At 38.7% G+C, this 26,873-nt stretch overlaps 1 protein-coding gene across 2 annotated transcripts in view; it reads right to left on the reverse strand.

Annotated features, from left to right (window-relative positions):
• The window catches only part of SATB2 (SATB homeobox 2), a 121,770-nt gene that overhangs the window by 63,108 nt on the left and 31,789 nt on the right, over window positions 1-26,873 (reverse strand). For both annotated transcript variants that reach the window (XM_083707949.1, XM_083707950.1), the window contains exons 4-6: window positions 9,995-10,121; window positions 9,246-9,369; window positions 2,840-2,942 (exon numbers count right to left, since the gene is read on the reverse strand). In XM_083707949.1, the coding sequence (XP_083564075.1) occupies window positions 2,840-2,942; window positions 9,246-9,369; window positions 9,995-10,121 (354 nt within the window). The remainder of the gene's footprint in view (window positions 1-2,839; window positions 2,943-9,245; window positions 9,370-9,994; window positions 10,122-26,873) is intronic.

Here is a 26,873-nt window from a genome sequence, read left to right on the forward strand (position 1 = left end):
AAGATACGTCTTTGTAATGTCTCCCAAATTTTACAAGGAAACAAACTGCCTTAGATACCTTATTCTTCCCTGCACTAATGAAATGGGTGTGGAAGTTATTAGTGTGAAATAAAGATATGCAAACTTTGAGGCATGCTAAAGTATCTCCCCAATACTGGAGAGGTACAGAAAATATTCATATTAATATTAACTTGTTCAGGCTGGTTTAACAATTACACTTTACATATTTAGCCATTTAACTGCCTATCAAAACTGTCCAAGGCACTGTGTAGGGGGGGAAATGCTGTCTCATTATTTACACAGGAAAATTAACACGTGTCTAAAAAGCGATCGTGCACACACAAACCTGCACCGAAAATGGAAGTGACCCAAAAATGTCACTCAACATGTCATGAAAAGGGTGTGACAGGGGCATAGTCGGGCATAACTGGGTTGGGATCGCTTATATGCATTCCACCGACACACACAGGGACTGGGAACGGAACCTCCGTAACAATGGTCGTCAACTGTATACTGAAATTGAGCAGCATACAGCTAAATAAAAGAAATAGTACTCTTTCTGAACTGCACCCATCCTATTTTGTCATGGAGATCAGTCGTAAATGGTGAATTACATTAGAAGGCAGGAAAAGAACAAGGATATCTATCACACTATTTCCAAAGCTGTTGTTTATGCTGACTGTTGACTAAAGATTTATTTACAAGTGAGGCTTCAATTGGCTTGTTTTTTTCATCTGAACAGAAAAGCATACATGAGGAAAGTTATACAAATTCTCATAATTACATGGCACACATAGCCCAAGAGGGATTCAACAATGACTGTTGTTAGCATAATACTATTATAGGTACAATAATAGTAACAATAAGAACAACACTAACAACCACAAGCTCATCTTGCAAACTCACAACCTAAAAGGTAAAAATAAGACAGAAAGTAAGAAAGGACAAGAGGCTTACAACTGAAATTGGTAAGATTGTGTACATTCAGTTTCTCCTGTGTATCTCGCTCAGCAAGTAATTCCAAACCCACAAAACCCAAGGCTTTTTCATAGACAACTGTACCCAAACTTCTTTTTAGAACTTTATATGAAGATGCAGATGCAGCTAATCAAACTCCAAAAATCAAATATACATGGCGTAAAGACACATAGCCATGAGCTGCGTGAAAACCTTAAAATATTTCAAGCCTAAATAGTTCTGCTACATTTGTAATGGGTTTCACAAACTATACATCGAGCATGTTTATTTCAAGTTCTCTTTGCATAAAGCTTTTCCATCTGTTGCTAATGATATCAAATTATTGATTGTTCGGTTTCTTATATTTGTTTAAATGTTAAGTATATGTTCTGCAACCTAATGCTTTTCTTCTTCCAGAGAGTTTTTTAAATTTTTGCTGTGCATTAGTCATATTTACTTTGATCTTCCAGTATGTATAATTATTTTACTGTTTGTTTATTTCGATGGAGTGGGAGGGGGAAAAGGTTGACCAAAGAGATCTATATGTGGCAACTTGTAACAGAATCACATAGCTTATGTTTAGGAAATCATGGTTTTGATTAAGAAGGAACCAGTTAGTTCCCACTGCTTTATTAAAAGAGACATTAGTACATAAATAAGAAACACATTTCACACAGCAGATCATGTTCAACTGCAATGCCAATAAAATAATTTTGAAACCCTCTTCTACTTCCCATTTACAATAGTAAATTAGAATTGCTTTTTTGCTGCCTCAACTGGATTGACCCTGAAAAGTTGGTAATCTTGCTGACCAGACTCAAAATCCCTAGGCCCCTTTTCTTTAAATTTCAAGGAATGCATTGAGATTGAAGTTTACAAACAATCACTGATCTCACACATGAAATAAATTCTTATTTCTAAACATTTTGTTATGAAGGGGAAATTAAAATCATAAGAAATTGAGAAGATGTGAAATTTAAAAAATGCCAAAATCATCCTTTGAGGTGGTTTTAGATGACCATAATAAAGTTCTGTATCTGTTTATTTTTCATGCACACTATACCTGTGATTTTTTTTCATTTTTGTTTTACCTCCCACGTTTAGCTGATGCATCAACACCACTTGAGCCATTTTAGAGCAGCTTTTGTTGATTTCACACATACCTTCACCTTCCCTTCCTCCTCAAGCATACACATACATACATACAGACACACACACACACTTCTGAGCAGCTACAAAGAGGCTGAATCTCTTGAACACACACACAGTTATCCAGAAAATTATTTGGGCTTAGATCCTTGACCTTTTGAATGAAATCAAGGTCTCATTCTGCTTTCACTGCACTCAACAATTTAACTGTACACTTACTAACTAAAAAGAAAGAGAGAGAGAGAGAGTGAAAGAAAGAAAGAAAGAGAGAGAGAGCTTTAAAAAACTGAATGCTAAGAAAGTGGAAGCCCACTTAGTGGTTGTAGTGGAAAGTCTGAGAATTCCATATGGGAAAGCTTTCCAGCATGATTGAAGATGCTCTTACACAACAGTCCAATGGAATGGGAAAACCATCCCCTTTTCTTCTATAAGAGAAAGGGATCCACTAAACGGCCTTGAAGCTGTACAGTTCCTTTGATTCGTTTTAAGTTAAGTGCATATATACAAAAACATTTTCAAGTATTCTTTTTTTACCTTGAGACAAAACATTTAAAGAATTTGCTCAAGTTCATACACTGTCTGCTTAAACCAAAGAAAGTCTTTGTATCTTAAAAATATTGATAATATTGTATACAAACCCACCTTTGGGTCACTTCATCATTTCACAATAAATTTCAAGCATTTGAAACCTGTTCAGAGGTATGGCAATGAATGGTAGCTATAATTTATTTACCTTTAATCTTCTTGTACTTTTTATACCATCTCCCAAATTCCTGGCACTTGGTTGCTGACACATTGGCATAGTATGTGCTATTTACAATGGATGATATCATACTCTGGAAGCAGAGAGAGAAAGAAAAAGTGTTTCCACAAAGAAAATAATCAAAATCCTTTCAAAAGAGAATGATATATAAGTGCAGACTCAACTCATCAAATCTTAATTCTTAAACTGAACGGCACTCCATAAAACCTACTTCATAGCTCTCAAAATTGGCTTTATCTTCTATTTTGTATCACTAGATGTAATTATCTTCATTATTAATTACGGGGGAAAGATCCCGTATGACTTAAGACTTATGTCTCCAGTTTAGATCCACTTGTCACTTTAATTTATACTGGGTATTATAAAAAGAATCCTCTTACTAAAAGCATAACTAGAAGCACTGTCACAATAGGGAATACAAAGGGTAAGAAGAGTTGTGATTTAGGAACCAGATCCTAAAGGTAAGATTAGTGCTCCAGCATGCATAATCCAAATAATGATTTTCAGATGTTTCTCTTCTGCTTCCAACTGCAACAAAGACCACACAGCCAAAAATCTGGGAACATTCGTGCTACTTGCTGCAGAACAACAGTTAGGCAAATAAGTTAAATTAATATAATTTATAGAAACGTGCCATTAATCCTTGTATGAAAATCCACACAGGAGACAAATTACAGAGCTACTGTGAGTAGATGAAACTAAAAATAGTAGAATATCAAACAAGCATATGGATTTGAAACAAAGGGTACTTTTGGACCACTGGAAACTGACATTAGGTGCTAGATCTTTTTACCATTTCAGCACACACCACTAGTTTTGAGTCTGGCCGCACAGAACAGAGACTGATCAAAGGCTCTGCTCTTCTGCTACTCTTCTGCTTTTATGGAGTATATTTTTATTCATTTTATTTATTTCAGAACTTATTATATCTTCCAATCATCAAAATTCTCTCTAGCTCACATGAAAAGCACAATTTATTACCATTTCTCCTAAATATATAAAATGTATTCATGCTATGGAACGCTATGGAACAATCCCTAAAATGATAATGTGGTAGCTGTCTATATATTCTGGGTGATCAGGAAATGTTAGTCTTAAACCATGAAGGGTAGTTTTGGAAAAATTAGATTTGCTTGTATTCTTTTGTGTCTTTTCAACATAATTGATTTCACTTCCATAACACAACACAATGGGTTCTTCATATATCTAACATGGACCTACCTCACTCCTTATTAACTGTCCCTAATTTCCAAAGTCAAGATTCTGGCATAATTCTGATCTACAGTACAAAAGTAAGAACCATATTCAAAAGGATTATCAAAGCAAGAAATCCAATATATTCAACATTATACTATATGGGGATTCTCAGTCGTATGGATCTGTAGTTTTTTTCCCCATTGAAGATAAATAGATTTGGGGAAAACAGCTTGGGAAACTGGGATATTTAAACTCAAGGTTCCAATCCAGATCATCCTCACCCCAGGGAGGATGTTCCAGTAAAATATCCAGTTTGAAATTTTCAGACTAGCCACAACAGCACCCTCAGGAAGCTTTTGGCCTCTCCGAGAGTGTCGTATGTGAGCAGATGTTAATTCACTACTTTAACTGTCACAGTTGTCTCTGAAATTTTTGATTCAGCTCAGCTGCAAACACTTTCCCCTGCTTACCCTCCAATCTTCAAAAAGGCATCTTTAGTACCTCCACCTCCCAGGCAGCACTTCCACAGCCACAGAATGGGGACCAGCCCTGCTAATCTCTTATCCAGCTCTTAAAATGAAACCATTCTTAGCATGGGCATATTCCCAACATTCAGACAACATGGTTAGTCTTAGCAGATCTAGCACTAGATGATCTAGCAGGTCATCTAGTGTAACGCACACCCAAAGAGAGGTGGTGCTTCTATGTATGGGAGTGGGAGTGAGGAACAAAAAAGGCATATACAATGAATGATGAGGGGAAGTAGTCTTATGTCTGCTGTCCTTGCAATCAATGTGCTGTGCATCGGTTTCCGCAAGGAAGGCAAGGGTTAGGACAACAGGTATAATCCCCCCTCCCAGATAATCGTTCTATATGGTTGGAAAACCAAGGAAAAGAGGCTCTAGAGAAAACTTTTAACTTTTTTATGAAAAACAGTTTTTATTAAGTTAAATATTCTGCACAACAGGCCAGCACAATGCATGCCCTGACTAAGGGAAATACAGGCCACCAGCTACGCATGGCAGCCCACCAGGAACATGATAAACCTGGTTTTGCACTCGCTGTGAATACAAACCTCAGGGTGGAGGTGGGGTAATCTAAGGCCACACCTGTGCTATACATTTAAAGCAGCATCATAGCTTCCCCCAGAGACTGCTGCAAAGTGTAGCTTGAAGGGTGCTGAGTGTTTTAGTAAACCCCTATTCACCTCAGAGAGCTACAGCTCCCAGAGTTCCCTGGCAAGAGAGTTAAACCACCCTAGTACCATTTCAGGACAGAATCTTTGTATCATTTGTATATACTTAGCAGAGCTAAAATTAAATAGCTGTAACTTGTTTCCAACAGTATTTAGAGGGCAATAGTTATTGTTATTATTTACAGAGAAGCCTTGATAAGCTTCTACGACAAGTAACAAGGAGAGCCAACATGTGCAACAGCAGAACTTGAAAAACATGCACACAAAAGCACAATATATTAAGACTAGTGTATTTAGCTTGATATTTTAAAAGAAATAAGATTAGACAAGAGAGAAGAGATGCCGCTCAGTGGCCTGTTTCACCACAAAGCCATGTAGATAGAAAGCTGGAGACAGGTTCAAGCTTCTTCTATTAGAGAAATTGGGGAGAACTCTACACTGGAACTGAAATGCCAGAGAAGTAGCAGGTCTAAGCTCAGGAGTTCAGATACTAACTTGTGGATACTATGGTTCAGTTGAGCTGATCACATATGAACTAGATGAAGCCTGTAGCTACACTGACAAATCACAATTCTCCATTAAGTGAAAACTCAGAGAACTGTGATTTGTTTCAACCAGTTAGTTAAAAGATGTTGTGTCATACTGTGGTCTGACATTGTAATGAGTTACCTTTAGCTAAAGAAAACCATGCTTCTACAAGTTATGAATGTAACATAAAACTGTAGCTTGTTCTAAAGTGAAAGCAGAAGCTTTATCCCCCATCCTCTCACACATAACGTAGAGATAAGTAGGACTGGAAAAACTCACAGTGGCTTTTTCACAGTCATTCTAAATCATGGTTATATCATCTGAATCAAGGCTGTGGATGTTTTATCCCCCTCACAAAGTGGAATATCTTTGTTTTGAAAAATAATTTCTCTGAGTGATGAAAGTTGGGGTTCTGCCATTATCATCTAAATAATGTTCACACCTGAAGCAAAAGTTAGAAAAAGAACACCCTACTCCCTTTAGGCATGCTACTTTGGTGATATTAAAATGAAAATTGGAGGGAGAAAAATGATGTCTCATCTCAATAATTGCTTTGTTTCACATTATCTTGTGGTAAGGCTTGCCCTAGGTTCCAGAGATCACAGATATGGCATCTGACTATTAATTAACTGAATCAGTATTTATCAGTAAGCTGCTTCAAAGCTCTTAGCCAGTCCCATGCATTACGTAATTTCTAAGCCACTACCTACTATAATAGTGACAAATTTGTAATATATAGCCTGATCTTAGTGTCAACAAGACACGAAGCTGACTTTGTATACATATCTACATATATATAATTTTATCATGCAAATACACATGTGGGTGGTGGCAGCTGAATGTTTTCCATCTCCACTTCCTTCTGGTCCATCACCAAAGGCATCACAATCTCGCTCATTTACCAGGATGGGCAAAATATGAGTTTGGCTGATGAACCATAAGAAATTAAGGCACACACCCCTATTGCTGTTAAAACTATATCTACTGTACATACACACCTCCCCCTTTATACATGAACAAGGCAGTCATTGGAGCTAAAAATCAGCCATTACATCTAGCTGAATCCTCAGCCAGTTCCTTAGAACAAAAGCTGCAAGCTTTATTTATTTTTTAATTGTTTAAAATGTAGTTAGGTATTTATACCCTGCTCTTCAAAAGAATTAATTCTTTGGAGGAAAGCAAACCACGTGAACAAGTTTGAAGTACCGGTAATTTACACAGTTTTTAGTAAGCAGGACATGGCTGGATAATACAATTCCATCCTTGGTTAAGGTGATTTCCTGTGGTTCTATTAACAGCCTAATACTAAGAGCAACCAAGCTACAGAAACAAAATACATCTAATGGAGAGGGTTTCTTAAAAACGCAAATCAAGAGTTCACATTTTTTTCCCTTTAATGGTAATCTGAATCCCCATCTGAACTGGAAGTAAAGCTCATGCACTAGAACAAGAGATAGAAAACTGTCACCAGTGGGAAAGGGCCTCCCTGTGCTGCCTCCTTTCACTTCTCTACAGAGGAATACTTGATGCATTGTGAGCACATTAATAAACAGCAGCATTTACTCTGCAGTTTCACTCCTAGGAGACAGCTCTGTAATTTGCTGCTGTCAATAATATATTAATCACAAGGGGGTTGTAATGACATTTCACATTTGGCACAATATTTTCTTAAAACTGATTTGGGAGAAGGGATTGTGTTAGAGGCAGAGTCAAATGATGGCAACAGACAGCTTATCTGAAACATCCCAATTTTTGCACTACATGAGTCACAACAAAGAAGTGGGAAGGGGAAACTAACATCGTAAAACAAAAAGAGTGCCTTCATCAGTGCCATTGTTACATATATTAATCCTTCACAGTGTATGCTTAGTTCCACAGGATGGGACAGGGCCAATCCACACTACTTTACTTGTTTACTCTGTTTTGTGCAGAATTGACTGATACAATATGCAGCTGATCTACCATGTCTGTGGAGAAAACATCTGGGAACTGTGTTTCATTCTGCATAGTTAAAGAATTCAGATTCAACAGTGAACAAAAAGGTGATTCTCATAAACACAACACTGAATTCCACTTCAAATAGGCTAAGTGGATCGTGTCATACCTTGTATCATGACTCAGGGCCCTGGCCCTTAATCCTCATGGATATTGAGGACATGTTGGACCAGGAAGTAATTTGTCCTCAGAACCAGCCTTTGACATCTCCACCTGATATGGAGTTACAACATTAGAGCAGTGTTTCCCAACCTTGGGCCTCCAGCTGTTTTTTGGACTACAACTCCCATCATCCCTAGCTAGCAAGACCAGTGGTCAGGGATGATACGAATTGTAGTTCAAAAACAGCTGGAGGCCCAAGGTTGGGAAACACTGCATTAGAGGACCCTATGACACCAGTGCCTTTCTAAGGCTGCCACAATGCTATCCTCAAAATGCAAGGACTCCAGGTTGGAGATCATAGTAGAAACATTGCCCTCCTCTATGCCACAGAGCCCACCATTTCTAAAATAGACTAGATCTGCTTATCAGGAGTGGAGCTTAGCTGCTCAGTGGAACCACGGTCCTATTTGAGATTCAGTCAGGGTTTGCTATACACAGAAGCCACATTCAACCCTGCTTTGTCTAACTTCCAGCCTGGGCTCTACTCAGTTATCTAGTGTGCTACCCACCTTGCTTGTTTGCCTTGCGAGCTTTGACCTTCAGATTTGCCTGATCTTGCCTGTTAGAATGTAGCCTTTGCTTGACCCAACTTTGCTTCCAATATCTGAAATTAGTCCTAGTAGGACAAGGCAAATGAGCTGGGGAAGCCAATCTGGTGCTACTTCTAGAGCATTTGTAGCCTATTGCCTTTCCCTTTCCCTCCCCCTTTGGTTAGCCACAAAATCACAAAAGCCTCTATTTTACTAATCCTGTCTACAACTATTGCCCATATACATTGCTTACAATGCAAACTGGAATGTTTTTAAACTTGGTGAATCAGTGCATAGTGCATGAGTGACAATATATTTGTGATTTGATTTTAATTTATAAACACTGACAATGCTAACTTACACATTTTATTTGTGTTTTTTAATGTTTAGAGGAAATACCTCCCTGTTTGAAATTTTATATCCTATATCTTAGATCATAATGTCAATAGGCACATGCTGGCTGCATGGGATGAGGTTAAGAACACAACAAGCAGGAAGAAAGGTTAAAGGCAAAACAGGCAACACATGCTTCAAATCCAAACATGGGATGGAGTCCAAATAACAGTGATGAGAGCAATTATCTTCCGGCTTATACTCTTTTCACTCTACCACCACACCTGCCTATGGTCCTGTCCTTACAATCCCTGCAACTTTTTTTTTAGGATGCAATATTTCCCCCCCCCCCAAAAAAAATGTATCTGTGTGTGTTGTGATACAAATTTAGGATTTCATAAAGATGAGTACCTCTGCCACTGATAGAAGCACTGACCTGAGAGAGAGGGCATTCTTTGGCTAACGTGCTCTGATTCATCTCTTTGAGCAACTCCTTTAAGGCATTGCGGACTGTGGCATGGTTCCACTGCTCTGCTGGCAAGTCTTCCAGCTTTGAACAACTGTGAAAACAGAGAACAGAAGACTAAAACAGATGGAAAACATCACCTGCAAGGATCGCTGCTCTTTACATGCAAGAGCTATAAAACTCTGTGACGCAAGACACAAGTTAGAATCCCATGCTTGTGTCTTTCAGGTTTTTAATGTGAGCATTCCCTCCCATGGTGTAGCTATATCCTCCAGCTACATTCTGAACTGAATAGGATTGAGCAAATATAACTAGCTCTCTGCCATTGTGCTTTCAGCAAAAGGCAACATGACTCAAGTCTTACAGTCCAAATTCTAGCTCTGAATTTCTGAATAAGTCTAAGAAACATAAAAAAGGATTTATTTGACTGATATAATGTGCTAAGTATTTGATCAGGCCTGGAGGAACTACTAAACTGGGAACTGCTTAGAGGAAAAGCTCTTTACATGATTGACTGAGCTTGTCTGTACTCCAATATCATATCAAAACAGTTAGAATATTGGCCAGGAAGAGCTGCCAGGTGAGCCACTCTTCCTGCATTTTGTTTTGCATTTCAACAAAAGCCCAGAAATTAATGAAGACAGGATGTGCTAATCTCAGTAGTAATGCTGTGATCGGCAGAGCAGCTCAGAGGAGGGCAGATGCTCAGAAATACCCACCTTTGTAATTGAATTTTCAATGTCACAACATGATAGACATCTTGTAACATGTCAGCAACTGTAGCATCAGGTGTATCTGTTACATAACTGAGCGGAAGAGGATTCCACTTCCCAAGTTTGATTATACCTGAAATGAAAGAATGGAACACACAAATTAATGTATATTTGCAGTTTACCAAGTCATCCAATTATTTATTCAGGGAGTTGAGGCTTACTACTATATTGAGCTAGTTTGCATATAATGCTAACTATGCATGAGCTAGAGCAAGCCGGAGTGAAGCCTTGGGCTCATGCACCAGCTTCCCCTTCTCCTGCCTGGTCAGGAGAAATTTAGTTAATTAGTTAGTTAGTTAGTTAGTTAGTTAGTTAGTTAGTTAATCTGTATACCACTCTTCATGTGTAGATCCATAGATCCCTGCAATGTTCACTTCCATTTTCAAAGTATCCTGGCCTGTCATTACAAACAAACCAAAGATTAAAGTTTCAAACAAAATCTGGCTAGTTAAACAAGCAAATTTCAAAAGCCATGGTTTGTAGATGGCTTGTTTAGAAACTGGCCAAAGTTTATGTTAAACCACAGTCTCTAGTTCGTATGCAATGCTAAGCCAGGATACTTTGAAACTGAAAGTAAATGCTGCAGACATCTTTCTTCCCCAGCCATGTGGGACAAAGAGGGAAGGGAAAATACATGAGCCCAAGATTTTGATCACGCTAGTTCTAGCTCATACACATAACAATGTGTTATCTGTGATCCTATCCATAGAAGTTTCCTTCTTCCAATTAGTTACGGACCTTACCCCACACATCTCGCTTACCCACTTAGGTCTGGAGAGTCTAACGTGTCTAAAGTGATATCCTGATTTTTCCTCTTCAAGAAATCGGGATATCACTTTAGACATGTTAGACTCTCTAGACTTAAGTGGGTAAAAGAAAAAAAGAAAAATGTGTGTATAACAATGCCATCAGAAACAGCCACAAACTCGAGTACTGGTCCCTGCTGCTCCAGTACCAATTCTGCTTCATTCCTCTGTTAATCAGAGACAGACCAGTGCAAACAGGGAGCAGTAGCCCTCCTTACTCAACTCAATAGCAGACAATTTGCCTCACAACCAGAAAAAAACTGAAAGCATCCCAAGTTGTGATGGCCAGCACTAAGATTCTGGGGAGAGATCAGTAAAATGTTAATAGTTCAGGGATGTTTTTACTCGCTCCTGTATAAAACTGGAACAAAAGGTTGCTAATTATGACATTTCAGAAACAACAAAATTAAGAAGAACAAAACTGGGATTTAGTTCAGCACATTCCATTGACATAGAAGGCTAAATTAACAGACACCTCATAACAAAATGCTTTGGAATAAACTCCTTGGTATTCAAGGGTCAAAACACTCCTGGAAGGACTGCCAAGGAGAAGAAAAACAAGTATCTCTTGCTTGACATAAAGTGTTTAAAACAGGCATAAAGAGAACAAAACATTAAAATCATGCACTGTTCCAGTACTAAGGTTTCACAATCTGGTGCTGAATATGCTATAGTATAAATAGTGCCTAGACTCTGATCCTGCACAATAACACACAAAACTCATTCACAATACCGTATGTCTTCTGAGCTGGCTCTTTATACCATATTCCATTTGCCAACATAAAGCCTGCTTTTCTTAAAGGGCATCATTTCCTAGCACAGAACTTATTCACATACAGGTGAAAGAATCCTCAAACTGGCTTTTAGCTTCTCTTCCTACCCACCACCCAAAAAGCAGGCAGCACAGTGTCACTTGCAAATGTTCCATATTGACCTACTTTGAGGACCAAAAAATAGTGATACAAGAGCCCTTTCTACTTATATGAAACACTTGTCACTGAGAACCCTCCAGTGTTTTCATACCTAATTTTCCCAAGTACATTGTTTACACTATGAGACTGAGGAAGATCTGCCAAGTAAATCAGAAAGCCATCTTGATGAGTATGGACATGTGGTCTGCTCTGTACATGTTAAAGGTCTGGACTACAGACAACTATAGGATTTTCATAACTCAACATGACTATGGAAGAAAGTCCTTTGTATCTTGTTAGGGCAGTAAGAAATACATAAAACACAACTGTAATAATGTAATATGTGTATATGCTTCATTTATGACTGCTAAGGGTGTATACTATTATTATTATTATTATTATTATTATTATTATCATCATCATCATCATCATCATTCATTTCTATACCACTTTAAATTTTTAAGAAAAAAATCTCAATGTGGTTCACAACCTACATTGAAATATCAAATAAAACAACCCAGAATAAAACATTACTGAAGAAAGTAAAATATATCTTCAAAGCAACATAATTAGCAGGGAGCTAAAATATTATCTTAAAGATTTCAAAATAAAGCATTACTAAAGAGGTCAGCTACGGAATGCACATTTAGTGCAGCAAAGTTAACAAAAAAAATCATCTTAAAGATTTCAAAAGAAAACATTACTGAAGAAAGTCAAATATAAAATGCACATTTAAAATAGCATAATTAGCAAAAGAATAAAATATTATCCTAAGCGTAGATTACAGAGTACTTTCTTATTCTAGTAAGTAATAATCAAGCAAGATGAATATATTTTAATAAAGATGAATGTTGGGGGCGGGGGAGGGAAATGGACCTGACCAAAGATCAAGAAATTATGGTATTGTCTGCCACCTATCTAAAGATCCCTTAGTAACACACTTGGATATAGGGAATATTACCTAGTAAATAACTTTTAAAGATGTAGCCACCCTCAACTGGTGCATGGCCAACAAGAATATGAAGCATAGTAGATGAAGGGCCCTGCATAAGAGGCAGGGAAGAGAGAATCTCCAGAATGGGGTGCTGGGGGAAGAGGGGGAATCTCCCAGTTAAGAGCTGGGAGGGTTCACTCTTCTGTGTGTGGAATAAGGGTTAAGATATAATTGTGATAGAGGACCTTGTATTTGTTTTATTTTATTACTTCTTTTTATTTTCTTCTTTTTTTCCTTATTCTTGCTTCTTATTTATTTTCTCCAGATTAGTTTGTCTTTTACAGTATTGTACTTTATTTTGAAAACTTTTCATTAAAAAATATTTTTTAAAAAGAATACGGGACATAGCCTATACAACCAAATTAATAAATAGGATAGGACAAGTGCATAGATAAATTGAAGGTTTCAATTTCTTATTGGAATTATAAAGTTCAGCTTGAAATAAATCTGTATACTTTACTGGGTAAAATATAGGTTTGATCTTGACTTTTAACAGGACAGAAGAAACAATAACATATTCTGCAATAAAAGGGTGCACTACATTTAAAATGAGACAGAACCAAGTGAGTGACATATCTATGCACTTGTTACATTATATATGTCAACTAATTGGCTTCCTAATTATTCGAGCTATTTTACTTTTTATATTTGCTAGTTTGCTAGAGTAAGCAACACAATCTTTTAAAAAGTTCTACAAAGAATCATAAAACTGTGTAGTGCTGGAAGACACCTGACTTCCTATATTTAAAATACATAGTGTATTATTATTATTATTATTATTATTATTATGTGGATAATAATATGTAGAGCCTCTGTGGTTATATGACTCAATAGGCTTTTCTCTTAAGTCAATAAAAGGAATTTCTGTGGCAATATTTTAAGTTTAAAGCAACAACACTGGGGGGGGGGGGAAACAAGCAGTGAAAGTTTCAGAACTAAGAGCTGTTTTATGAAACTAGCACAAAAGGAATGCAGAAGACATAATGCTAGTTTCTGTTGCTATCAGTGCTTTTCCTCTTCTGCTTTACAAATGGAGAAGAAATTGTATTGGCTAACAGTACAGAAACACAGGTGTTACCATAACGCTCAGTGCTTTTTGCGCATTAACACCTGCTCCAAGTCCTCTCTTTGTTACAGTACTGAAAACGCATACTATTCCTTCAGCCAGTGCTATGTGATTAGTGATTAGCTCACTGATTTTCAGTTCTGGTTTACAGGCTTTACTTGCATATCTTTTTAAGTATTTGACAGACCTTTCAAGGGCTCACAAGAAGAGCGAGAAAAAATATGAGGGTTAGTGATGTTTTTTCCGCCACCCTATAACCTTTTCAGGCACAAAAAACCTTGCTTTTGAAATGAAAGAGGCAGTCATCATCAGGAGGCCTCACCTGCTCGAGTCAGAAAAGGACTTGCTAGTCCTCTTCTTTACTAGAAGTGATGCTTCTAAAACCACTCATCATAGGTTTCCTGTATCATGGGACAATAGTTTACTTGGCCCTGGAAGGCTAAGGAAAATACAAATCCATGCTCTCTGGCAGGAAATCATGTTCCTGAACATGGGGGTCTCCAGTTAAGCAGAGAGCTGTGAAGGCTTGGCCCATACCTAATAAGCCCTTCTTCTTACTACGAAGCCCCTCCACCTCTCCACTGTAAGACTTTATAGTACTTTTGAAGTGGGCAAGGGACTGGCAAGAACAGAAGCAAACTCCATTGCAAGGAAGACGAACTCCAAGCCACCAGGCACAACTTGCAATGGAGAGAGGCCGTTTCAACTTGAGATGATCATATTCCAAACTCCCTCCATTCAAACTTTACTCCTATCACTACATGTGATATGGTGTGTGTGCGTGCTTGAATATTTTGGTCCAAATGCATAACTAACCTGTAAGAATTATGAAATTAAGCTAGCCTTAAAGCTGGTTTTCAGCCAGTTTGATATACTCTGTTTCAGTTGAGATAGCCAGATTGTGTAGCTCCCTTCCTCATGAGACCTGATTTGCCTCATCTTTACTGAGATTCTAGCATGCTGTAAATAGCTTTCTGTTTTGCAAGCCTTTTGATCGAATTCATTTTTTGCCATTCTCTGTAGATCTGATTGATGAACAGTGATTCTCTATTCTGGATTTATTTTGCTTACACATTATTTTTCAAATTCTGTGGCCAACTGCCTCTGGGGTTTCTTATAGAATTGAAAATCATGTTACAAATATTTTAATATTTTAATATTTTAGATACAAATAAAATACCTGCTTTAATGACCTATATTAAGAACAGGTCTGAAATTAGAATGGTAGTATCAGCATACGATACAAGTTTATCAATGAATTTCAAATACTTCTTAATCAGCATACCGCAAATGATTCTCATAAAATAGCAGACGATCGCATGTCTTCATTCTAAGACTTTATCTTAGCAAAAGAATATACAAGGGATATTTTAGCGTATCTTGCCATTTCAAATTTGAAAGATAAGCAGATTGTATCCTGCTGTTGTACAAGTTTAGGCTAGTCTACTCTGTTTTAAACTTTTGCTTAAGTCATAGTAGTACACTTCATTTTAAGTGTTCCCATTGATCATGTTGTTGTTTTTCCCTTGCAAAAGTACCATACCTGTGAAAGTTCTTAAGATTAATATTAAATTCTCTTTGGGGAACTAACTTTTGAATGTGTTTGCTGTAAAATGGAATTCATAAATAAATAAATAACATGAATGTGGTTCAGTAAGTGCAGCATTCAATTACATGGCTCTAGATATGCTATAAAAGAAGATTATGCTTTCTGTAATAACTTGAACACCCCAAAAGGTGTTGTTGCTTCTATAAATAATGTAGAAAGGATACTCTGTAGTTGATCTCCTTTGTAAGGTTTTATTTTGACATCTTTTATGATATCCTGCCAACCTAGCAGTTTGAAAGCATGTCTAAGTGCAAGTAGATAACTAGGTACCACTCCAGCGGGAAGGTAAACGGCGTTTCCGTGCACTGCTCTGGTTTGCCAGAAGCGGCTTAGTCATGCTGGCCACATGACCCGGAAGCTGTATGCCGGCTCCCTCGGCCAATAAAGCGAGATGAGCGCCGCAACCCCAGAGTCGGCCACGACTGGACCTAATGGTCAGGGGTCCCTTTACCTTTTAAGATAATACTCCTATGCCAGCTTCTCCTGAGCATGAGAGAGAAAGCCACTCCACGCTGAACTCCGTGCTCAGCCTCCTCCCAATGATGCAGCGTCACATGCCAGGGCCCCCCAATCTTAGATGCAAGATGGCACCTCTGATTCTAATAGAATCATATGTCAACAACATAGCCAGCAGCCACTACATGGCAGTACTGCACCAAATGGTACAAAAATTAACTAATGTTCATTGTATCAGTTAAAGTGCTCACAGTTCTAGCAGGTTGATTACATACTATTGAATGCATAGCAAATAATAAATCTATACTACCTGGCTCAGGTGTTGCTGATCAAGAAAGCAAGGGTTAGTATCAACTCCCTTCACCTACACTACAAAGGTTCTCGCTGCACTTAAAATGCCGCTAGTTCTCAGCAAGGCACCCGATACAGTTTAGCACTTGTGTAGCAACTGAATGAACACTACAAAGTATCTGCACTTGTATAATTCTGCATATGGCACTGTCTGCATGATAAGCAGGGCCAGCTCAATATATTTTGCTGCTTGAGGCAAAGGACAAGACGGCAGCCTCCCCCAGCACGCACAGAAGCCAATTTCATTGGTAGTTGAATCTTACTACAATACTGGTGAAAGTAGGATAGTATCTTCTACTGTACTTTAGGGCAGCAGGCTACCATAGGAGGTACCAGGCAGGCTACATGGCACTCATAGCTCTGTCCCTTCTCTGCACCTCAGCATCTGCCACCAGAGGCAGCTGCCTCACTCTGCCTTATCATAGGGCCAGCCCTGATGATAAGGTAAGAATAGATGGCAGGGTTTTACTTCAACACAGCTTTGCTGTTCCAAACTGCTTTGGAACAGAGGATCTCAAAACACTTTACCAACATTAATTAATTAAACCTCATAATATCTCTCCAAGGAAAGCATTATGCTCACCAACGCATTGATTTATGATTATGTTTATTGTATGCTGCAAATTACTATGTTAATGTCAATACAAAAGGAGCCATCCCCACCCCACATTCACCACATAAGCCTCAGGTCTACTGTAATAAACAATTCAGTGGACAAACAGGAATAAACAATGTGATAACAGTGACATATGCACCTACAAATCACCTGGAAAACCACACATAGTGAATTACACTTTAACCAATGTGCTTGACTCGGAGGCTTCAATTTATGAACAGAACAGAAGGGTGACCTTCAGTTACAGGATAAGCATTTAGCATTCATTTGCTGGATACTTTTAGCTTTGTTGGACTGGGAACTTTGGGTATCTTCCAATCACTAAATCGCTGTTCTAAAGTATACACTTATATATATAGGCTCAATGTTATTGAGTAGAACTTAAATTCTAAGAATTAAAAACAGGTCATTCTCCAGCTAGAACCATCAGTTTTATTATGAATCAATAGGCCTAAACTAGGCCCTTCACTTGGTTAAGCATCCCAAACATTTGTTTTTTGTCTTCTAGAAGAATTCTATCAGAGTTCATTTCTGATCCAAATTTCAATAAAAAATAGAATTGCTGCCAAATTGGCTAAAGATTGCTTGTGACAAGATATGTCGGCATGTCAAGTTATCATGTTATAAACTTCAGAAGAGATTTCAATACAAACAATAAGCTAAGGGCTTGCCATATTGCTCAAACTGGTCAGTGCTACTACAAAATAGTTTCCTTCTCTGTATTTTCTCTTTTATTAATGGATCACAATTTAAATAATGACACACATAGATACAGGCCAGCAGGCAGCTCATATGCTAAAGGGGCATATTACAGACACATTTGCGGGTCATAATCAAAGCTGCAAATGTTAAGATGATGTTTATCATGATTGTAATAGCGCTGAGGGGTGTGGGCATGCATAGGCATGTGATTCTCCTTGGACACATCCTCCCTTCCTATTGTAAACAATGAGACTTGAGCAGAACCAAAGCCTTCTCCTCCTAGACAACTTTGTCAGTCCATGCAAGAGAGGTTCTGTTGTAAGTTCTGAGGACTAGTCCGACTGTGGTCTCATTGATTTTCCACTTCAAATAAATCTCCTAATATAGCTGTTACCCCTGGGTACCAAGAAGAAAGCTACAGAAAAATTGGCTCAGCTATGCAGGCTGCAACATATCCATGTCATTAACAGAGTGGACTATTCCCACAATCCCACACAAATTGGCCCATGAGCTGAATGAACAGCCCGCCGAGAAACCCAACACAGTTCTGCTGTGGTATAACTAGTTCTGAAGCAGTAAGAAAACTGAGTTCTGATTTGTATGTGGTTCCCACATAGCTGTATTTCCTTTATTTAAAGAAAATGTTCATTTGACAGTAACACAAAGCTGAAGAGAACAGAGTAGTCTGCTCATGTTAATATTCTGTGAACATATATAACACCTAGGACCACAGATCATACAGAAGGTCTTGCACTCAATTCTTGTAATCTCTGCATAGGAATGGGAACGTGAAGTGCTTAACATTGCTGCTTTTATCTTTCAGAGAGTTGCACTGATATATGGCTTAGGTTGCAATCAAATATGCATTTAGCCAATAGTAAACTCAATTGTGCTTACTCCTGAGTAGGCATGTATATAAGATTGCATTATTTTCCTCCATCCCCTTCAACCAATGTATAATAATATATACTATCAGTCTCAGTTCAGTGCCATGTAACTTTATATAGAAGTTTTGCGTTTTGTTGCATGAAGATTAGTCTCATGTAATAGATGCCGCTTCACATTTGGGAAATATTATGACAGAGCCCTAACTCAGAGATTATATTAAATTAATCTAATCTAAGTAACTAGACTGAATTAATAAAAACTCTATGAAGAGAACACAATTAGTCTAAGAATTAAATAAAGCTTTCTGAAGCTGATTATTTTAGGAGCAGTTATTTAATTTCAAAGGTTTTTTTCCCAAAGAACAGTCAAAATATTGGCCCAGATATAGAGGCAACACAATTGATATTTCAGACTCTTTTTTGAGACTTGGGTTGCATGGAACAATCTCACCACTTTTAAAAGAATCGCACTGGTTTCCCATGCATTTCTGGGCACAATTAAAAATGTTGGTATTTGACTATAAAGCTGTACACAGTTTGAAACCAAGACACCTCAAGGATCCCCTTTTCCAATATGACCCCACCCATTATGCAAGGTACCACTACCGGTGGAGGTTAGCCAGGCAATGACAGTAAAGCAAGCCTTCTCCATAGTGGCACCCCATCTTTGGAAGGCTCCATATTGTTCCATACACCCATTTCCTACTCCTGAGTTCATGCAAATATAAATTATATCATTCAACCTGGTTTTGAAAATTCGTAATGTATCTTTCTTTTATTGGTTGCCATTTTAGAATTTGAGGTTTGGCTGATTGATTTTATCTCTTTTAAATTGTAAGCTCCAAGTTTAAATGCCTTGTTGCATTTTCTAATGCCTTCCTGGTGTTTTATTTTGCAGTAGTTTATTGGATGCTTTCGGCTGAAATCCTAATCCACTAATAATAATAATAATAATAATAATAAATTTTATTTATATCCCGCCCGCCCCAGCCGAAGCCGGGCTCAGGGTGGCTAACAATAAAATTAGACAACATTCTAAAATCATTTCATTAAAATTAATTCAACTCAAATTGATGGCAACCATTAGGCTAAAGTTCTGTGAAGATTGCCAAAGGAGGGAGTCAGGCTGTGCCCTGACCAAAGGCCTGGTGGAACAGCTCTGTCTTGCAGGCCCTGCGGAAAAGATGTAGTAATTTTGATGCTAGAGAAGAAGAAGAGGAGTTTGGATTTGATATCCCACTTTATCACTACCCTAAGGAGTCTCAAAGCGGCCAACATTCTCCTTTCCCTTCCTCTCCCACAACAAACACTCTGTGAGGTGAGTGAGGCTGAGAGACTTCAAAGAAGTGTGACTGGCCCAAGGTCACCCAGCAGCTGCATGTGGAGGAGCGGGGACGCGAACCCGGTTCCTAACCACTACACCACACTGGCTCTCAGAGAAAGTGGAGGAAGGGTAGAAAGCAGCACAGTTGCCTCCTTACCAGCCTCCACTGGTGGGGGGGGGGTGCAGTCCACTGAGGTGAAAGTCTAACCTCTACACAAGTGGGCGGCAAGCTACTGTTGGTAGTTCTCCCACCAACAATAACCTACGCAAAGCCCTATAATTGGTTATTTGGGGACAGGGTGCCAGAGGCTTTGGATCTGTAGGCTCTGAAGCCTTGTGGATCCCCACAAGGGCTTCAGCTGTGCCCATCCTGGAGCTGGCACCACAAAAATTGGCATAAAACCATCCCCTCTAAGTTCTGTTCTACTGGCAGCAGGAGGACAGGGATTTGGATGCAGTGATGACTCCACTGCTATGATTGTCACTGGCCCCAGTTAGGATTAAAGGGTAAAGGGACCCCTGACCATTAGGTCCAGTCATGACCGACTCTGGGGTTGCGGAGCTCATCTCGCTTTACTGGCCGAGGGAGCTGGCATACAGCTTCTGGGTCATGTGGCCAGCATGACTAAGCCACTTCTGGCGAACCAGAGCAGCGCACAGAAACGCCGTTTACCTTCCCGCCAGAGCGGTACCTATTTATCTACTTGCACTTTGACGTGCTTTTGAACTGCTAGGTTGGCAGGAGCAGGGACCAAGCAATGGGAGCTCACCCTGTCACAGGGATTCGAACCGCCGACCTTCTGATCGGCAAGTCCTAGGCTCTGTGGTTTAACCCACAGCACCACCTGCATCCCAGTTAGGATTACTCTGTTACTATTTACTTTTACTATTTTTAAGCCACCTCAAAAACATTCTTTTTTTCAAAATGGCAGGGTAAAATATATATATTTAATTAATGAATGAAACAAAAAATATTGTTAAAATGTGCATTGAATTTAAACTAAAAACATTTTAATGGTTCCATGTAGCAACTGATATGCACTTTTGGTCAGGACCTATGTAAGAACATAAGAAGGGGCCTGCTAGATCAAGTCAATGACCCACCTACTGAAGCACCCAGTTCTCACAATAGTCCACCAGATGCCTGTGGGAAGCACACAAGCATTTGAAGTACAAATGGTAAATTTCATTAAAATGTATCATTGAAATCAATCTTTTTCTAAATAATGGTTGAAAATTGCTCGTAAAGTAAGAGATGGTTATGGATGCCCCTGGGGGATGGACCGTGGAAAGGAAAATGTTAAGCTCTGGTATAAAGAGGGAGATCTTTGCTCTAACTCACATATGGATCTGGTCTGCATCTAGCTTAAACAGAGAACACCAAAATTCCAACTCTGGGAGGGGCAAGATTCAGTGACAGAGAAACAAGCAGAATCTGTCTGGTTAATTGTAATAAGCAATATTCCAAATTGAATTGGCTGCCATTCATAAAAAGTACTTATTTAAAATGCATTTCTCCTCTGCAAACTACAACTTCATGACATATAAATTAAACATACATGCACACACCGACCGTACCCTCCAAGGAGCCAAGGTAATCACTTCTAACAGTAAGGCATATGTTGAAGAAAAATACTAAAGGAGGAGACTTCATTGCTCCAAAATCCCGAAGGACTCCCCCCCCCCCTTTTTGCTCGTATGCATCTGAACTCAGATGTTAATACAATCAATCCAAGGCATTTTATTTGAAATCATGACCATTTAGTTGATGAGAAATGTCCCCATGCAATGGAGAATGGGTGAGATGGGCAATGCATCCATCAACAACATACTTGGAGTGATAACAAAAGCAGGGGGAGAAGAATTCTGGAGATATGAATGAGCAGCCATTCTATATGGCTATAGCAGAGGGAGAGATGGGACTGCAGAGCCTCTCCATCAGCTGTGCTGAGAGACCAGGATCTTTTTGCTCCTCTTCTCTTGAACTCTTTTCATTCCAGCTGGTCCTTACAAGACCTACATTTAAGAACTAGTGTCTCAGTTTGCTTTTTCCTCCTCCCTCCCATCATTCTTATAGCCCAGTATTGACGAAGTCAACTATTCGAGCTTTATAAAGAAAGCACTGTTTGGCTTCTCTTCAGTCATTCACAAAAATCCTGCAAACCCAATTGCGAAGCTACTCCTTATCTACAATGGAGTTTCAGGGTGAAAGAAGTTACATATTGCATTTGTTGTTGCAACAAGTTCTTCACACTTACCTTCAGTCACTCCCTGTAGAAAGAATTAGCAAAAAGACCAAAAAGACCATCCTAAAACTTGTATCCTAAAAATGTATCATAAGCAAAATAAATGTGATTCTATAAACCACTATACCTGCCTTGGTGATGCTTTGCACTGCTTATCCAGAAGCAATCATGTGGTCCCATTTTAAGGTTTGTGGAATATTTTATGCTGCTGTTTAGAATGCATGAATAAATACTCCATTCTTCATATGAGAGTTACAGAGGTGGTCTCCCTCAAATTTTAGAAATCCAGGCATTGCAGTGTACTGACATAATATGGCATCACAAAGTCACATGACTTTTAAAGTGCATAGTGACTTTTCTCTCTATAATCATCTTGTTAAGAAATTAAACAAAGTGAATCAAAGCTGCCTATTTATGAACCATTTGAAAGTCTTCTGCTAAATACTTGCATTTTTTAAATGTCCGAGATACTACTCTACTTGTTTTGCTGAACATGGGCCTTTAGACCCACACAATAATTCAGTTTTCTGGGGATTGAGAGGGGTGGGGAGTCTGTACAAAAGGACAATCACAAGTCTACTTTACACACCACACTTATAAGTGTACACCTAAAGAATACGAAGCTGAAAACAGAAAGCATGTTTTAATAAGCTGTGTTCTATAGATACATGTCAATAAATCAGGAGCCAAATAATCACATCCATAGCCCCATCACTAACCGAACCACCACATCCATAGTCCCATCACTAATACAGAACTGGGCAAAAGGCATGGGTGGAGCATGCTCCTATTTCAAGCCTAGTGCTATCTAGTGATGGCAGTGGGGCCTGCTGAGCATCCAGTGGACCCTGAACTGGCTCAGACTCTCCCCCAGAACACCCCATTTAGGGGCTTTCCACAGGCTGATTGCCACCCCATCCAACACACAGGGGTTTGGATTTCAGGGTTGGGGCTCACCCACACTTCTACTTATCCCATGCCTAGAAAGTGCTGGTCTGAGTGGTTTTCCACTTGACCCGTGCTTGCTAGGGACAATCCGGGTGGTTTTTCCCCTGCCCCGCTCTGTTCCCAGGGGAAAGTTGCTCTTTAGCTCTAAATTAGAACAAATTTTGTTACGGCATAAACTCAAAATGCATCACAAATAATGTTTTTCAATGCCACTCTTATTGTAACAACATTACAGGTTACTGTCAAATTACCTATTTATTTATAAGGATGAAACACTAAATGCATGTGACTTGCATGCGGGGGGGGGGGGTTGAATTGCAACTGCTTGCTAAAACAACAATTTTATTTTCACTAAACAGTGTATAGATTAATAATTTATTTCAAGCCTTAAAAAAATTAAGTAATAGTAAAAATGTAAGATTGTCTCTATTACTCAGTTTGCGACTTGGCAAGCCCTCTTTGCCCAGAAGTTGATCTCTGCCAGATAATGTTAAAAATAAACATTTTCCCTCACCATTTCTCTTACAAGTATTTCACAGAATTCACACAGGGTGCTGAAAAGCTACAGATTTGGAAAGACAACACCCTGTTAACGGCTTTTGGGATGAACAACATATTTACCATGGGTTTCCATTGGGAATGTAAGTAGGAAGTATCTACTACTTAGTCCACTAATGATTTTTGCCTGGAGCTGAAGGAGAACTCCGCCAACCATGCTTATGCAATAAATATATTCCGAAAACAAAATATGCAAAGGGGGGGTGGGGGAGACAAAACTAAGTGTCATGAATGGCACACACATTCTCTTTCAACCTCATGCGTACAAAGGGAAAAAAATGGTTAGAGATAACTGACCAAAAGTATTGTGATAGAGTGAATAGTAGTTGTCGTTAGCCCTTGTGCACTGCTTTCTATGACTGTGTGCAGGTGTAATGCTACAAGCCTTTGGAAAACAGCTATGCCCAGATACCAGAGTTAACACACATTATCACTTAAAATTATAGCACACATACAAAACTTCAGAGCTTAAAATTATATAGCAGCATGCTGGCTCTGGCCAAACTACTATGTTAAAACTTCTCTGAACTCATTTGAGTAAGAATAATGTACAATTAACATGAAAATATAATGAGCAGAAAATATGGTAGCTGAACAGTATTAAGACATTATTTTCCTAAGTGTGAGACCAACCTTTTTCCATACTATCAAGTGTACAAAGATATTTAAAGTAGTAAGCCTTAAGTTTATCTTAAAATTCTAAACCATCCAACTATTTTTAAGCAATCTGCCTGGGAAATGCCTTTTAAATATGCATGTATTTAATATACTAATCTGGTGTTCAGCACATAATCAATGTTACTTCAACAAAAATTTTCAAAACAAAAAAAATTCCTTCCAGTAGCACCTTAAAGACCAACTAAGTCAGTTCTTCGTATGAGCTTTCGTGTGCATGCACACTTCTTCAGATACACAGCTTTCGTGAGCATGCACACGAAAGCTCATACCAAGAACTGACTTAGTTGGTCTTTAAGGTGCTACTGGAAGGAATTTTTTTTGTTTTGACTATGGCAGACCAACACGGCTACCTATCTGTAACTAAAAATTTATTTTAACATTGCAAACTGATTTTATAATAAAGAAAAAGTCACAACTTAAAATTTTCTCTTCTGTGCCAACAAATACATAGATGTCAAGTATAATCTTACGGTAAAATAGATACAAGGACACCTGCAACATTCAATGAGGCTGAATGGGAACTTATGAGATTCTTTATAAATGGCTGTATGATTTTTCCTGAAATGATTTTCTATCTTTGTTTGACCATCAACAACTCTGGTTGTGCTGGAAACAGAAGCGGGTGTATGTGCTATTGAAGAGTGACTGAGTGTTTTTAAACCACTACTTGACTAGACAGGATGTTAATAAAGGTGACTCTTCAATCAGTGTTCATTTGACACTAAAATGAAAACAGTATAAACAAAAATAAAGGGATTTAACAACAGTACCCTTGTTGAACTGGGGGGGAGGGATCCCTGCTCTATCAACTGCTTGCATTACATGGTTAACACTTGAGATATAATTTACAGAGAGCAAAGTTTATTATGGCAAGAGCTTTCATAGACTAGACTTCATTTGCATCTGATGAAGTGAATTCTAACAAAGTTATAATGTCATAGGCTTTCATGGATTAGTCTTTCAGATGCCACTTGAGATACCATTTCTTTATCCAGGCTCCAGTCGTAGTGTTATTGTGTAAATAAAAATGACTGCAGTATGCTGAAGCACTCACACATTTTTCCCCAGACTCATTCTCCATCTCTCAGATTCTCTTTACTGTACATGAACAATTATCCAAAGACATTGAGCTCTTTGCTATCACAAAATTGGGGCGGGGTGGGGTAGCTGTGGCTCTCCAGCTGTTGTCGAACTCCAACGGCCCCAGACAGCATGGTCAATTATCAGGTACTGTATATAGAAGCTGTAGTCCAAGAACATCTGGAGGGACACAGGCTCCCCATTCCTGGGCTGGATTGTAAGAAACTCTGGTTCCAATGCCAGTTCAGGGCATTTTTTCTAAGCAGATATAACAGGATGAAAAGGAAAATTGTGTGAAGTTTAACCCTTCTCCGTAACACTGGGAGGAAGGAGAATATAACAAAAGACATACAAAATAATCCAAGAAATAAAATATACAGATGTAGCCCCATGAAAACATTTCATGGTTTATTTTGCTGCTTTCTTCTTATATTATTACATTACAGCCTATCTCTCTTCCCCCTCCCTATTAAAATGGGGTAAACGGATGAAAAATCTGGTATATCAAAATACAATGTTTCCTTCTGTTTCTTAATTTTAATTTTAAAATATTGCCTTTCTATTTATAAATGTGAATGCATAAAAAACCCCATAGTTAGGGGAAAGTGTGCCAGGGCATAAAGAAGACACATTATTCCCCTTTCAGCTTCCTTCTTTACCCCACACCTTACTCCAGTCCAACAAAAGAGATCTGCATTGGAAATGGACATCCAAGTGTTGATCTCTTTAGCTGGATCAGGAACAGGCTAAAACGGGATGCAAATTAAATATGCATCCAAGCAGAGATGTCTATCCATTGAAAATACTGAAATGTGATTATAGAGCATCTGCACTCAAATGCACATTGGGGTGTGTATCCAGTTTACGTCCTCTCACTTCTGATCCACCCATGTCCTTGAAAGCCTGATTCTACATGCAGAGCTTCATGGACCAGAGTACACAGCTCCATGGACAACCACTGCAGCCCCTCTTCTCAGGGGAGAAGCAGGGGGTTTATTATGTATTCAGTGTGTACCCTGCAAGACGTTCTCAACAGCTGTATGTACTACTCGCATATACAGGGTGAGTCTGTATGTGTATTCTGTATCCACAGGGCCTCTTTTAAAGGACTCACCCTGTATAATCTTTGTATGTGACAGCCTGCATGAAAGGAGATAATGATAATTCCTATTCAGATGTGTCTTCCATCCAGGAATTTCATAATATGTGAAGCAGACTTCCCTACAGAGATAGACGCAATTGCTTGGGATAGCAAAAACTCTTCACTGAGTCACTTAAATCCACATTTAATTTCTACCCTAGATAGAAACATCAGACACCTGACCTTAAACATTCCCATTAGTACTGTCTGAATAGCTATATTATCCTTTACCTGCAGGCGAGTAGAACAAAAATCAGGACACCCCTCCAAGAGGTGAAGGTGCCAGTCTCACTCACACTGCCAAGCCCACCACAACTTCCCACCTAACTATTGGATCCTCTCCCCTGCACCATTCAAATTCTGTCTTTTGAGACATCTAAACTGTGTCAATGGAGACATTTCCTGTCAGTGGTGATAGCTCAGAGGCAATGCAGGAATATAGGAAAAGCCTT

Source organism: Podarcis gaigeae (assembly GCF_964106915.1).
Source record: "Podarcis gaigeae genome assembly, chromosome: 1".
Lineage (NCBI taxonomy): Eukaryota > Metazoa > Chordata > Lepidosauria > Squamata > Lacertidae > Podarcis > Podarcis gaigeae.